The following is a 16879-nucleotide window of genomic DNA, read 5'->3' as shown; positions in this document are numbered from 1 at the left end:
GAACTAGAATTCCGTGGAATGGGATGTTGCCTTTTGGACCACCTATCATAGTAATACCATTTGTAATACCAATTTTCATGTAAAAGAGCAAAACTTTGTAGTAAAATAAGAACTGCTTAGTGTACCCTTTTAATATAGGTTAGCCAGCTGTATTACATGTAAAAAGGGCATTAAGTGACTGGGTGATTAACACGTTTTGACCGAGACATTATGCCCACAAGCATGTAACCAAGTTTCATCATGGTTGAAGTATGTTTTTTCAAAAGACATTTTAATGTAAAAGGGTCAAACTCTGGAGTAATGGACCCCGTGATCAAACTTGACTCAGATAAAGGGCCAATAAAAACTGTCATCATGGTCGTTTCATAAACATGAAAGTGGTATTACTCTGGAGTTACTGAGTTATTAATCCAACAATTGAAATTGACTGAAACATTATGCCCACAAACACTGAAACTTGCATCATGATTCTATGAACAATGGACACAAACTACTTGTGCTATTGTCTGCACAAGAAATAAACCAACTACTAACCTTCCGATTTCATACTTGGTGCTACAGAGACGATTTTAACCCATGAGCTTGACCCAGCCATTATGCCCATAAACACTTCCAAGTTAAGTTACACATTCACAATTTGATAATACCGGTAAATACTTCAGTTATTGTCTGCAAAATGTTTTGCTCATGTCGCTGTCACAGACTCCACATAAGTTTTATGTTTAGTATAGGGTAAACTAAACACCCTATATCCTCCAGTACATCCGAGGTGTGTTTATTGCATATAAGGTACATGTACGGGAATAAAAGGGGGAACCATCACAACAGGATAGATGTCATTCATCGCAGGTCTAGCTTGGGCACGTGACAGGGTCAAGCCATAAGGCAGCCATTATAGGGCGCGGGCAGACTTATAAACTCAGCGAAATCAAAACCAATGAAATAAGTAGTTGTTGATGCAGCTTCGACTCCATTTAATCTTGACCAATGATTAAACCAACATTGCATGTTTTCATATTTTATTTGCATAATTCAATACTTTAAAACCATAACAGAATAAGAGCAAGCACATACACACACGTATATGCAGAATCATGTAACACAGCATACAGTAAGCAACTTGAGGCAATCAAGTTTTTTTTATATCAAGTCATAGTTCAAAAAACAAAACATTCCTTTCAATAATATACTACTAAAATCCTTGTATTTGGAAAAGATTTTGAGTAGCTGTGCACCATAATTTTATTTCTGAGATAAATATTTAACAGACGAACCAGCAACATAAGTCCTACACCTACAAAATTCCTCAACATATTTCAAATACAGTTTCCAACAAGCAACTGGTCATAATCTTTGATATTCCAGTACTTAAATAGGGGGAAGAAAAGTGATGTTTCAATACATATTGCATTTTCAGCAGATATTGGACTGCTTATCAACAAACTATTTTGACATTTTGCATGTATACTAGTATTGCACCATTTCATTTTCCATTTATTAACTATTTACCCAAGCAGTACTTAGTCAATACAATACTGACTAGTTCTACTTTTACCAGTCCTGTGAATACATAGGTACACCCAGTAGCAAATGCAAGATTACTCCCCCACCATAGGCAAATGGAACCTCCCCACACCCTGTCAACTCCAAGTGTGTCAGTCCCATTCCTGCAGGTCTTCCTCCTCTGCTTGTTCCTCCCCACCCTCCTGCCTATCACCATGGTGGTCCACCATTTGGATGTTGTTGAGCAGGTCCCGCATGGCATCCATCAATGCCCCCACACCCTGCCTCAGGGGCTGTCCATCTCCTCCCACTGCCCCCTCTGGCACCGGCTCCTGCCACACAAGGGAAAACTGGTTAAATACTAACTACTTAACAGCAAATGTAATCGATGCATTATGATTTTCTTTTGCAAATTTTAAAATTCAATCCATTAGGGTTATTTCAATCAACCAGATGCCTAGCATAGAATATTATACCATACTTTTTGAAGTTTATTTTAATATGGTTCATTAAACTCAGCAACATTGCACTTTTGATTGCTAGTGAAGTATGAAAACTATTAATATTGTTGGTCAACTAAATGTTAAATGGACAACAGACGACTGGTTCATCAAGAATGAATTTATCTTGGCAATAAAACCCACACGTTTTTTAAATGCTGATTCCATTTTGAAACTGTTCTTTCTTCTTTAATAAAGGGTAATACATTGACACATGAATCTTATATCTAGCTAATTGGTGCAGGTACTCACATTAGGGTTAAAATTTGGCAGAAGTGATCGCAGGAACATGGACATGGCACTACCATCCACCTGGGCTTGATTCGGCCTGTAAAACAAAAAAAAGTAGTTACCAACATCATAAACAGAGATATGTTCAGTAGTAATGGTCCTGAAAAGATTATACACATGCTATGAAATTTATATCCAAGAAAATGCCACTCATTTTAAGATGAAAAATAAGCCCACAAATATATTTGTTCCAAGTAGAGTCACTGCTGAGCTCACATATATTTTTCCAAATAAAGTGAGTCAACGAGCCCACATATGTTTTTCCAAGTAAAGTGAGTCACTGTTGAGCTCACATATTCCTCCAAGTAAAATGAGTCACGGAGCCCACATATATTTTTCCAAGTAATGTGAGTCAGGGAGCCCACATATATTTTTCCAAGTAATGTGAGTCACCGAGCCCACATATATTTTTCCAAATAGAGTGAGTCACTGCTGAGCCCACATATGTTTTTCCAAGTAAAATGAGTCACTGTTGAGCTCACATATATTTCTCCAAGTAATGTGAGTCACCAAGCCCACATATATTTTTCCAAGTAATGTGAGTCACCAAGCCCACATGTTTTTCCAAATAGAGTGAGTCACTGCTGAGCTCACATATTTTTCCAAGTAAATTGAGTCACCGAGCCCACATATATTTTTTCAAGTAGAGTGAGTCACTGCTGAGCTCACATATATTTTTCAAAGTAAAATGAGTCACCGAGCCCACATATATTTTTCCAAGTAAAGTGAGTCACTGTTAAGCTCACATATATTTTTCCAAGTAAAGTGAGTCACAGAACCCACATATATTTTTCCAAATAGAGTGAGTCACTGCTGAGCCCACATATGTTTTTCCAAGTAAAATGAGTCACTGGTGAGCTCACATATATTTCTCCAAGTAATGTGAGTCACCGAGCCCACATATATTTTTCCAAGTAATGTGAGTCACCAAGTCCACATGTTTTTCCAAATAGAGTGAGTCACTGCTGAGCTCACATATTTTTCCAAGTAAATTGAGTCACCGAGCCCACATATATTTTTCCAAGTAGAGTGAGTCACTGCTGAGCTCACATATATTTTTCAAAGTAAAATGAGTCACCGAGCCCACATATATTTTTCCAAGTAAAGTGAGTCACTGTTAAGCTCACATATATTTTTCCAAGTAAATTGAGTCACAGAACCCACATATATTTTTCCAAGTAAAGTGAGTCACTGTTAAGCTCACATATATTTTTCCAAGTAAAGTGAGTCACAGAACCCACATATATTTTTCCAAATAGAGTGAGTCACTGCTGAGCCCACATATGTTTTTCCAAGTAAAATGAGTCACTGGTGAGCTCACATATATTTCTCCAAGTAATGTGAGTCACCGAGCCCACATATATTTTTCCAAGTAAAGTGAGTCACTGATCCCATATATATATTTCCAATTAAAGATCGTCGCTGAACCCACATTTTAACAAGTAAATATTTGTCAAGCATAGACCACACATCTATAAATGATAGAGCGTGTGGTATCCTACCTTGCTGGCCTTGTGTAGGCGTCCACTGAGTCAACAGGTGGTAAAGGGTCATAACTCAGCACTGTACTGGCGACATCCTGAAACGAACAGTGTTTAGCAACTAACACATCTCTCAATGAAAACAAACTACAAAATTATTCTACCCTAAGTGTATTTTAGTACCTACATGTATTGTCATAGAAGGACTGATTTCCCCATTACTTTTGTCATTTATGCCAGTTTTCAAAGAGACTAGCTCTTATATTTTCAGCTTCAATATTAAGCAACGGAATTAAGGCACTCGTAACAATAATAATAATAATATTTTTATCAATATTAACCTTCGACTACATTATCACACTTAATGAGTTACCCTGGGAAGTGTAGCAGTAGCCGAGGGTATTTCTGATATGAGAATGTGACGGTATATGTTCCTAGGTGTGCCCTTGTACCGTGACAATCGCCTGCAATCAGTATACAACATCATTGTTAGATATCATATGGCATGAAACGCACCTGATAAAGTAACTACATAATTATACTGTATCTGCGCTTTTCAACAGCAAAATTTGGTTTACATATTTTAATCATAAGAACATAATGAGTGTCCTTTGTTTATTTATCTTTTTTTTTATCTCAGTGCCATTTAAAAGAACCATATTCAAACTTGACCTAAAAGCATTATAAAAACTAACACTATGACCAAGTTTGGAAATTGAGTAGAAAATTCAAGAGTGTAAACAAAGAGCTGTGGCTGCTAGCGTTAAGCGAAAGGATTATGACACACGGCAAATATGAACCAACCACTTACTTTGTTTTGTATGTTTGGGCCCTTGTGTCCCCCGCCTGCACGAGGTCCAGTACGACCTTTACATTAGTCTCCAGCCACTCCAGGACATCGGGAACCTTCCAGCACACATGACATCGACCTGCATACAGGGCTTCCAGCTGCTTCAAGGCCACAGGGTCACTGAAGTGGGAGATTTCTTATAGAAGACAGATATACTCATGCTCACATACTGGTTTCATCAAATCACCTCCAACATACAATTACAGTTAAGCAGTGTTGTAATCCAAAGGCTTAACTTTGCAGTGCTTCAGTGATAGATATTAAATATACATAAAATCAAAACTGTTTGTTTATTGTTTCCACATAGATGTGTTTATATCTTTTGCATAGATAAATAAAAAAAAATCAAATGATTTTTTCATAGTATCGAATGTGTGATGTATGATGTCTGTACGGTAATAAATACTCTTCTCTTGTGGAGATAATGTAGCAAATAATAAACAAGGAAAAGAAGACTTTCTTTAACGTATCAAAGAAAAATACATATTCAGTAAGCAATCCCCCTTGGCTCGATTTTCTCGAGGCTCAAATGTTTTTTGATGGTCTCTGGAATATCGAGCCAACGCGTTTCGACTGTATAGATATAATTATATATATCACCTATGAAGTAGTTTTTATAATTTTACTTCACCATTCTCAGCAGTATCCTCATAAGTTGTACTTACTGGTCTGATTTTGCATCTTTTGTAAGGATTCGTATACAACTAACATGCAAGGTTAGCAGGCGGCTTTGAAATCCTTCAGTCATATTCTTGTTAAATAATATTTTAATCAAGTGCAGTTATATATTGTTATGGTAACCACCACATATTAGCCACGTACCAGTATTCTGGCTGTGTGAAGAATGCATGCGAGGCTGAGCTATCAGCCTGCACACCACACTTGTCCAGAAGTGGGTTCAACACTCCCGGGAACATCAGCAGGCTGTCCTGCAGCTGTGGAATGGAATATGATCTTGAATTTATCATTCATTCATCCACTCAATCATTCAATCCTCAAAGCTAAGAAAATCATGCATACAGATAATTTCTACTTTCCTTGTTATGTATAAATTTGACCCACATTGCTTTCTTCTATCTAACATTTCTTACTTTCTTAACTAACACCCAAAAAGAGAAAAACCCAAATATTTTTTCATGATTGAATTTGGTACAAGACTTTTGTATACTTTATGAATATATGTATGATGTACATGTATATTTGAGAAAATTAAATTGAAAAAACAAAAATAAATTTGACAATTTTCCGGTCTGTCATAACATTAACAGCATTTTTTACAATTTCTATGATTTAGATTTTTTTTCTAAATATACTAAATCTCTTTTGACAATAAGTCCAAAAAATAATACAATATTTCCTTTACTACAAGAAATTTTTTCCTCTAATCAAGCTAATAAGTAAAGCACAGGTAAAGAGTCACTGCATGTGCATTATATTGCATTTGTGTCATACCTGTTTATCTGCTTTGGTGGTGTCCCCACCCTCTGCCTGCAGGAAGTAGGCCAGCGCCAGGGAGAAAGCAAAGTTGGGCAGCTGAGACAGGTTCCGATGAGCCTATACAGGGAGAGATAGGGGGTCAGTTAGAGGACATATAAGGATCCAAGGAAATGTATAGTATGTCCACAAACTTTAAGAACAGCCTCGCACATATATAGTAAAGTACAATGTAATATAAATGGAAACTGAATGGAAACAGGGCCACCCTGTATTGGATGCTTCTCTTTCTTTTGTAAATTACCAACACGTTAAGCTAAAAGAAATTCAATAAGGACAGGCTGTAAAAATAGCATGCCTGCTTTTTTAAAACCAACCTAAGAAGTGTAGGCGATGAAAACATTTCCCAACATTGTGTAACATAATTATGTAGTACCTCCCACTCGTTGTACAGCCTGATGAGGAACTCATAGTCTGTGGCCCTCACAGCATAGAAGTCTATCATAAGTAAAGCACACAGTGGGTCATTGTCTGGGTCCAGGCTGAAACACACACAATATGTAAAACCCTTACAGGTTGATGAAACTGAAAACATGTCTGTGATGTCATCGTAGTAAAATAAATGATTTAAAAAATCAAAAGAAAAGTAACCAATATTCTCTACCTTAGGAGAAGTTTGCAAAACTCTAATGCTGTTCTATTGCATCCTCGTTGGCCTAATGAAGCTATGTGCTTAAATAAGGCGAGATACAGACACCTGCAAAAAAAACAAGAATATTATCATTATATAAATGTAACAAGAAACACCGCAATGTGACGAAACTAGGTTTTCAATAATTGAAAGAAGAACTTTAGCTTTCATTGTGAGACTCAGTTTCAACGGTTTTTCTATTTAAAGTAAAAGTGACCTTTACCTTGACCTTACTGGCCCCAGATGCAATCCCATGCAAGGTCTTCACCAACTCTTCCTAAATACCAAGTTTATTCAAGATATGTCAACCCTAACTAAAGTTATTCTGTTTCAACCGTTTTCCTATTTTTAGTGACAATGACCTTGACCCTAGGGGTCCCAAATGCAATCCCACGAAAGGTTCCAATAATCTGTTCCTATATACAAAGTATGGTCAAGATATGGCGGCCTTAACAAAAGTAATTCAGTTTCATAGTTTAGTATGATGCCATAAATACCATCCACACAACCAGCCGCCCTCCCGAAAAACGACATACTTCATTCTAATAACCAAGTTTCACTTTGAAAATCAGGGTGAGAGATGTGTTGTGGTATAAGTGTCCAACTCTCACTCAGGAGGTTGTGAATTCGAGCCCTAATGGGGGTCATTCCTTATAGCCTGTCATGAAGAACACCAGTAGTCGAGTCTGTTCATTAAAGGCTTTGAGATATAATTGCAAAAATATCAAATCTGTATTACCACCACAAATGACAACAAGTTGATTTTTTTGCTATTCCTCAACTTCATGTTTATCATTTATACATGCTCAAGTACAAATATTACCGGTATACAAAATAACAAACATATGACACGATGATAATTCAAATTTATAACTTAAATCAGATTTTTATTAAAACAGGCCTGGTTTCTGCCAAGGAAATAGACCAAGGATACTATATCGGGTATCTAAGCTCTCAAGTCAATAAGACGGTTCAAGTATTTATATTACATCAACTAGTTACGAGAAGTCAATAACTGCCTTTAAAATGCACTGCAGTCATTGACTTCTTGCACCAAGGTGACATATTTACATATTGTATTTATGAATTTTAATGATAGTTATGACATATGCTAATTAATGTTACACATTGTGCTTTAAGTATCAGCTATAGCTAGCAGACCTGTTTTCCCTGTATTTATATTCGAGTCTACACGTGCCTGTAGCCAGGTTGAAAAGTGGATGGAAGGCCATCTCCATTGCATACATTGATCGCTCTAAAACAAATCAATTGTGAACTGTTATACAAACACGTACATTGTTCTCTATATTGTATACTGTACAACACACTAGGAAGACTTTCCTGACAGCATACATGCCATATTTCTGAGAGGCTTCCCAGGGGAATTTGGTCTGAATTCCAGGGGATTTTGATATTACACCAGGGGATTTTTACGCGACGAAAATTTGCGCAATATCTGCATTTATAATATAAGAATAAATACAGAAATACATTCAAATTACAATAACTTTTGGACTTAGTCATCATGGTCTTTCACACTTATAATATTATTGATGCTTTCCATTGTCAACCTAAAGCAAGTTTTGAATTTTTTTTTTTTTAAATTCCAGGGGATATGGATCCCCCGGCGGGGGACCAGGGGATGGGTCGAAATTCCAGGGGATTTTTCCCCCCGCCGGGGGATATGGCATGTATGTGACAGTATTGAAACAAGCAATCTAATCTCAAGATCAGATGCCAATTTATTAATATCATATGAACAAAGTCCTAAATTCTCCAAATATGGAGCCAAAAAAAGCAGTGTATATAGAATTATCCTACAACCATAACTGTATTTTTTATTCAAGTGTTTATTAATACTACTTTTGTAACAATAGAATCTGAAACAGTACAAGTATATTTTGTGGTCAGCATAAAAGCTACTAGGCACAGACCAATACACCCAAAACTGAGAAGCTGAACATGCATTACCAATGAGTTGAGCAGCCATGTTCATGTCTTCGTTCATGCGGAACACTTCACCGAGTTGAATCATGGCATCGATGTGATAGGGATGCATAGATATGATGTCCTGAAACACATGACTAAAGTAAAGAAAAAGGTTTAACTAAAGTGTCACTCATCTGAATTAAGGGCAGACTCTTGGACTTAATTTATGAATCAACTTCATTGATGAACATCTTAACTCCCAATTCCTACTCTTAATGCTGAGCAACTGGCAGGAAGGCAAACATAAACCATTCATTTAACTAGCTGTTGGGTCAGGAACCAACCATATCAAAATAAGCCTGGTGCCTGGCTATTGTGATGGATAAAATCTATGTTATTTGAAGTAAATAAACTTAAAGATGCATTTTCCTACCCCAATATTTTGTGGGTTGAGAGATTCGACAGCATCATAGAACTGGAACTGAACCTTCTGGTAGCTGTGTGAATGTTCAAATACGAAGAACTGGCAGCCATTACGCTGCTCGATCATCCGCATCGACAAACCTGTAGGAGGACACAGTAATTTTATCACATCATTAAGTACACGAAGTACATGGATGCTTTATGTCTCAAATAAAATTATTCAATAAGACGCATGAGACTAAATATAGACCATGAGCATGGCCATATATAGTCAAGATAATGAATATCAAACCTCAGTCTTCTGTATTCAGTAACATATGAAATACAATTACCTAGTATCCGATCTCTTGCCTCCTACAGTCATCTAACAATTTATAGGAAATAAAACATTGAATATTTTTTCCATGCAGAAGTAGAAGCCCAGAAGACGAATTTCTCAGTTTGTGCACACTGCCCCAGTCCTTACCTGTTCTGCCTATAGGAGGCCACGAGTCTTGTGGAGTGGCCAGCCATGTGCTTTTCTGTCTCCTTCTACCCTGGTGTCGCCGACGCCTACAACAGATAGGATAATCTATGTAGACCTTTATTTTGTTATTTTAAAGTCTATATCTATATCGTAATCTATACATGTATATATATATATAAAACAAAATATTATATTTGAAACCGTTTTTTTCTGTTTTCAAAGGCATAATATATAACAAGATTGTAATTGTTATTACATAAACTATGTTATGCCTGCAATGTCCAATTTCCAGAAGAGAGACTCAGAAAAAACAATTGTTCTGATAACTTCTCAATTCTGTAGAATGTATACTATCATTGCATTAGTATTGTTCTTTATTATATTTGAATTCACCATATATTATTTTCTTTCGTTATTTATCAGTCTAAATGTTAATGATTTATGTATATCTGACATATCTGACATAAATACTGGTTAAACCAATGTTCAATTTCCTTCTGCAGGTATGCGAACAGGGTATTAAGACAGGGATTGACCCATCATAACAACTTACATGCCTTCCTCTCTGATCACTCTTGATCCAAAAATTCTCTTCAGCTCAGTATCTGGGTTGAGATTTCTGTAAAATATCAATAAAGATATACATTAAGGTTTCAACAAAATATTGCTCATAAACATGTACATCTGTAATTAATTAGCAGGGCAATGTATTCAACTGGTTAAATCTTTGGTTTGGTCAAAGTATGTTGAAATGTCTATTGATTAGCTAATAATCAACCAATAATAACTACTCACCAATCAAATAATGATTTTAGGATAGATTAGGTGCTGATAGGTACGAGGAATGATCGGGTGCAGACAGGTATGAGGAAAGATCAGGTACAGATAGGTATGAGGAAAGATCGGGTGCAGATAGGTATGAGGAAATATCGGGTGCTGACAGGTATGAGGAAAGATCGGGTGCAGATAGGTATGAGGAAATATCGGGTGCTGACAGGTATGAGGAATGATCAGGTGCTGATAGGTATGAAGAAAGATCGGGTGCTGACAGGTATGAGGAAAGATAGGTGGCTGATAGGTATGAAGAAAGATCGGGTGCTGACAGGTATGAGGAAAGATCAGGTGCTGATAGGTATGAAGAAAGATCGGGTGCTGACAGGTATGAGGAAAGATCAGGTGCTGATAGGTATGAGGAAAGATAGGGTGCTGATAGGTATGAGGAAAGATAGGGTGCTGATAGGTATGAGGAAAGATCAGGTGCTGATAGGTATGAAGAAAGATCGGGTGCTGACAGGTATGAGGAAAGATCAGGTGCTGATAGGTATGAGGAAAGATAGGGTGCTGATAGGTATGAGGAAAGATAGGGTGCTGACAGGTATGAGGAAAGATCAGGTGCTGATAGGTATGAGGAAAGATAGGGTGCTGATAGGTATGAGGAAAGATAGGGTGCTGACAGGTATGAGGAAAGATCAGGTGCTGATAGGTATGAAGAAAGATCGGGTGCTGACAGGTATGAGGAAAGATCGGGTGCTGACAGGTATGAGGAAAGATAGGTGGCTGATAGGTATGAGGAAAGATAGGGTGCTGATAGGTATGAGGAAAGATCAGGTGCTGATAGGTATGAGGAAAGATTGGGTGCTGATAGGTATGAGGAAAGATCGGTTGCTGATAGGTATGATTAAAGATCAGTACTGTTGCTGATAGGTATGAGGAAAGATCTGGTGCAGATAGGTATATGAAAAGATAATTTTTTTAATATAAACATTAATATAGCAGAATTATTTCACATGCCTCTGTTTGAAATTATTTTATTAAACAAGATGTAACACCCGGAAATACTACTTCAGTTTCCTGCTAGATTTTTTATTGTTTGTAGGGAAATTAAAACCATGAAAGAGTACGTTGTTCTACCACATACTTATGTTCAACAGAGAGCAGGGCCTTGCAGCACGGTAAGGCCTCACTGGTGGTAGAGAAGTTGGCCTCTCCGATGTTGGCGTTGTCCAGTAACTGGTTCACCTCTCGAAGGCCTGCATCTATCTCATCCTCTCCCTAGGGAAACATGACGGAGCAGATTGGAAGGGGTGGATAACAGTTAAAATAAACATGGGGAGAAATATGCGTCTTCCCAAATGGCAAAACATACCGGATGAAAATCCAATTCCAAAATTGATGACAAATGTTCTTTTTCTCATCTAATATTAAACCTTTTTGAAATATGACTTACAGAAGATCACAGTAAAGTAACAATTTAGTAGACCACAATACTAAAGGGAACAACCTCAATCACTTCAATGTCATTTTTTTCTTGTTCCTTGTTTTTTTTCTTCTTTTTCTTTCTTTTCTTCTTTGGCGCTGGTTGGACTGGTTCAGGCTCTGGCTGGTCTGGTTCCTTGTCTGACTGGTTCTCATCATCAGACTGGTTACCTTCCTCCTCACCTAACTGTAAAACAAGGGTATTTACTGTTTACAAGTCATGCAATTTGTGCTGATTAAATATTCAGGGACTCCCTTAATATGAAAAGTTAGATGTATTTCGTACCAGTGACATATATTTGTCTTGCCAAAGTGTTTGTGCACCCTAACCAATCTTGGTTTTACTACGAAATCTGTGCTTATAATTAGTATTATTACATCTTCATCATATCTGTATTCAATTCTATATCTTTTCCTAGATGTTCTTCCCTTTTGGCATATGGGTTAGGTTCCCTTGGGTCAAAAATCAAAACTACATCATTTTTGAAGCAACTTTACTTAAACAATAAATTATATATTTCATTATTTGCGACACTTTTTACATAATAAACAATATTAACAAACATATTTTAAAAGAGGTTTGTGTTACACTAAAAAAAAATGGAATGCCTCAAATACCACTCTGATACATTAGCATGTTGCCATTCACAATATCCTTCACTTTAGAACAAAAAATGTATCATGGATGTCAGCGGAAATGCTTCATTTTCTTTACTAGATTTAAAGACTTACAGAATAAACTAACCATACATATTAGAATTTCATTATTAGTCTTCAGTGTATAATGCCCAGATTGCTTTGATTTTACTGAGGAATCTTAATAGCACTTTTTGGTGGCAAAACATTCAATATAACGATACACCTAACATTGAATGAGTAAAAATGTCATAAAAATTTACTATTTTACCGGAGAAATCAGCCTGGACTCAAAGATCTTAAAGTTGTCAAGCCCAACACTTACGTCCTCAAAAATACTTTTTGGTTGCAATTTGTATGAACTATCACTCAGCATAGGTTTGTTTTTAAACATTTGTTGACATTTTTTATGACAGTTAACAAAAGTGCTCTTAATATTGCAAAAAAGGCCACACAATAAACTAAATTTTAATAAATCTCAATAGTCATCAGCCTACATCATAAGTCTTCAACAAAAAAGTGTTGCAAATGGTATCTTCAATCAAAGGAGGACTCATGTGAACTATAGAAAGTTGCACATAAATGATTAAGTATCCAATTCCTTTCATTAATGACACAAGTTTTCTATAAAGAAACTGATGCAGATCGGCTTCTATCAACAGGTCATCACGAATTTTGTTTACCGAAGGTGACGTTTTCTTTTTGATTATTTGCAGGTGCATTATCTTTCTACAAGATATTGTTAGCGCTAGGTTTTGGCTGGGGAAAGACAAACTGTCCTATGGACGTGACTGTAGGGCCACCCGGATAAAAGACTTCAAAGGCCTCTGAAGCAGAGCCAAATGCCGACCCCCCTTAGGCCCCCCACACTCACTATAAACACCCCTCCCACATAATATGGTATGGACCCAAGCTTCACCTCCCTAGCCCACTCTATTTAGTGTTTTAGCCAGGAATTAAAAAGGGCAGGGTGGGTCAAAATAGGGGCATGGTGCTTTCTTAAATGGGAAAACAATGCGCACAATATTAGCTAAATGTATTGTTGTAGAACGACAATGTAACTTATCAAAGTACATGCATGTGTAATTTCCCTACAGAATACTCTTAATTGTTCTGTCTTGTTCATTTTCACTCCAGACAATTTCTTTAACATCTCGGGTTGTTGTCACCAGGGCTCTCACAAGGCTGATTTTTTCGGGAGAAGTCACTTCTCCCTCCAGTCAAATTTGGGAGAAGTGGAGAGACTTTAAGGGGAAGAGATACTTATCGTAAAACCTGAGATAAATATTGTGCCATGCCACAAAACTTTAAATTCACATTTACTTTGATTGCTTTTACTAGATGGAATGTTAAAAAAGTGTTCTTTTATGGCCTATCAAAAGTGTACTTGTCTAGAGTCTCCTTTTTGCAATGTATAATTTACCTCTAAAAAGCGTCTAAAATAAAAACAAAGACATTTAAAAAAATACCATTTGAAACAATCAGAATGGCCTTATATATAAGCTGTTAAAACATTTAAGTGCAGGGGGCGAATCTTGTTTTGGTAGGATCAGGATAGGGTACGAATGTCACATTCAGCTTTGCTGTTGTTTACTTGTCTTTGGTTAAATAAATTTCAATATGCTGACATTTTAAAACAAAATGACATTTAAAATCTCTATCCTTGATGAAAAACTCACTAACACTTCCTAGAACTAGAAAATTGAGGAATAAACTCCGAAAAATGTTATGACAAAATGGCGGTGTCTCGCCGAATCTGCTACTTGTAAACATTGTACAAATGAGGAAAATACTGTAAGTAAACGCTATATAAAGCAAATAAAAAAGTTTTGAGATTACAAAACAAATTTTCATTATGAATATTCAACACAAAAACTATCAAATATTGGTCATGAAGTTTTGAGTATTTGATCTTCTTAGCGCCACTGTCTGTTTTTCAATGACCGTCTGCTTAGGACACGGCAACATTGACCAATGAAATACTTTTAGGGCGTAACTTTGTGATAAACGACGATCTGAATGGCCAGAAGGGCACAAGGGGGCAGGAAAAATATGACAGGGCGTGTAAAAAGGGGCAATGGGGCGGGGTCAAAAAGGGCAGGGCGGGCCGCCCTTCCATTCCGCTTTAGCTTAGTCTAAAATAATAGACGTGTTTTACGGGATTCTTCCAATCCCTAACGTCTAAACTGGAATGTGCAAAAAACAGGGGTGTTTTAAAAATATTGAAATTCTTTTAAGTGAAGTATTTTATGGTTGAAATTGATCATAAAGAGTTATATTCATATTTTACCAATTAAGTGAAATGCTATTTTGCACTAAACAAGCATTTAATGCATTAAAACAAGTTGTTTACGTTTCCAATAAAACGAAAGTTGACTGACACAGAAAACAATTATGCGAAGGGGAACAACTCGATACAATCGTAATAACTCAGCCTCCTCCGACAAAGCTTCGAGGCCTCGTTATACAATCGTAACAACTCGGCCATGGCCGAAATGTTCCAATCGATTTAAAACTGTGCCCTGAAGCCTTGCAGGTGCCCTTCATGTACCGTAATTCACCTAGGAGTTCGGACACCTTAAATTAATTATTTTTTTCGCTGTCCGAAAACATAGAAAATTACCATTTTTACATTTTATTTACATGTTTGTTTAACCTGCCTTTTTTCTTCATGTTTGCATTTTACCACTTATTAATTTATCCATAGTAATCAATGGTCATAAACTTATTTATTACGCCTATAAGTGTAAATCCTTCATCAAGTTAATTAAAACACCATTTTATACATGCATTGAACTGAATAAACACATTCTATCACCTTCAGATCAAAGAGTCACACTGTGTGACGTCACATAACTTACAGTTATACCCACGAGGATCTCGTGGAGAGCATGGACATTGCTATGTAGGATTAATGTATAACTGTACAATTATTGATTCTTACAGCCTATAAGTGTGGTACAAGTTTGAAAGTTTATTGGCAGATCGTTTTACAAACATCTCATGTCTATGTTTTCTTAATCCCTTGATTGCCCTTGTTGTTTCTTTAATCCTCTAATAAATATATCACACTTCCTTTTCAACAGGCAATAAATCGTTTAGGATGGGTAGTAACTAATTAACTTGTCACAGTGGTGTATACGGTTAGGTAATCTAGCCAGGCATTGTAAAGATAAAAATCAATAATCTTCGTCTGTGAAACTGAATGTTATGATGTCCTTTGGGTGTCCGAAAATTAGGTACGCAAAATAAATTATTTTGGAAAATAATTATGGGTGTCCGAATATTTAGAGTGTCCGAACTCTTAGGTGAATTACGGTATATATCTTTATGTTTTGACAGAATGAAAAGAAGAAAAGCCGTCAAACTCATAATTACAAGTTGGATATTTATTTTTTTGTGTACGGAACTAATATAAAATAACATTATCTGGTAATATTTCTTGTTTTTATGATATTTTATAGACGCTATATGCTTTAACCCGGAATCCTGATCGGAACAACTACCCACTTTTGATACTAAACAATTTGTACGTGAAGGATTTGCCATATCAAAAATCTAAAAAAAATCCGTCAACGTACAATTATTTGGACTAGCTTTAGCTAAAACACTACGATTGTATATACTTATGTAAATGAAAGTGTTTTCCGTTTTTTTTTCTATAATTCCAACGACCCATGTGATACAAGACATAGACTAGAGTACTATTAAATTTGCATTTGTTTTAACTTTAAGGATGTCTGTCGATGAAACAATTAATTAAGCATTCAATATTTAGTCAGTCAATAGCTATTCATAGCTAATGTTTTTCTCTGTTATATCATACCAACTGAATATAAAATTTGATTTGATTTGACTTGAATATCTTACCAAATCAAACAGATTTCCGACATTTGCCTTTTTCTTTTTGGAAGCATTTCTTTTCTGACAAGCTGGATTAACCGAATCAGCCTCCCCATCAGATATATCTTCTGGGATGTTTAAATTGTCTAAATCATTCCCTCGTAGTTTACGCAGGGCTCTGCTTGACATGACTGCCAAACGACTTTATAACAGTGCTCTAAATGCAGAAATGTCAAAAATAAATATAAAAATATTGTAGAAATTTCATCTTCGTCTGAAACCGGAAGTATACTTTGAAGGTAGCATTGATTGATTTTTTTAATCGATGTTTATCTGCCGGGTCGCGGGACCAAAATTTCAATAATCGTTTTTTTCTTACTTTCTTTTGAGCTATTACAAAGTGTTTTAAATGACATATGCCGTTATATTCATTGCACATTTAAGCAGAGATATAGCATATGGGCAAGCAGAGACGGCTCTAGATTTTCTTGGATATAATGCAATATTTAATGCATTGTTCCTTATAGAGTGTTTAATATTTCTTGTAAAAAATGCATGATCTGCTAAAAGTATGGA

At 36.2% G+C, this 16879-nt stretch overlaps 1 protein-coding gene across 1 annotated transcript; it reads right to left on the bottom strand.

Moving 5' to 3' along the window:
- Positions 1-1002: 1002 nt before the first annotated feature.
- LOC128242107 (transcription factor 25-like) lies at positions 1003-16586 on the bottom strand. The gene is made up of 17 exons (XM_052959150.1): positions 16331-16586; positions 11850-12011; positions 11487-11620; positions 10122-10187; positions 9569-9654; positions 9113-9243; positions 8722-8821; positions 7912-8005; positions 6724-6816; positions 6496-6601; positions 6078-6179; positions 5448-5560; positions 4587-4745; positions 4149-4239; positions 3797-3873; positions 2256-2331; positions 1003-1835 (listed from the first exon to the last, which is right to left on the bottom strand). Exons 1-17 carry the CDS (start codon positions 16490-16492, stop codon positions 1656-1658), a joined length of 1932 nt encoding a protein of 643 aa, XP_052815110.1. The 5' UTR covers positions 16493-16586; the 3' UTR covers positions 1003-1655.
- Positions 16587-16879: the final 293 nt, after the last annotated feature.

Source organism: Mya arenaria, chromosome 8 (assembly GCF_026914265.1).
Source record: "Mya arenaria isolate MELC-2E11 chromosome 8, ASM2691426v1".
Lineage (NCBI taxonomy): Eukaryota > Metazoa > Mollusca > Bivalvia > Myida > Myidae > Mya > Mya arenaria.
Note: the sequence above shows the minus strand (reverse complement) of the source record. Positions and strands in the feature narration are given on the sequence as shown.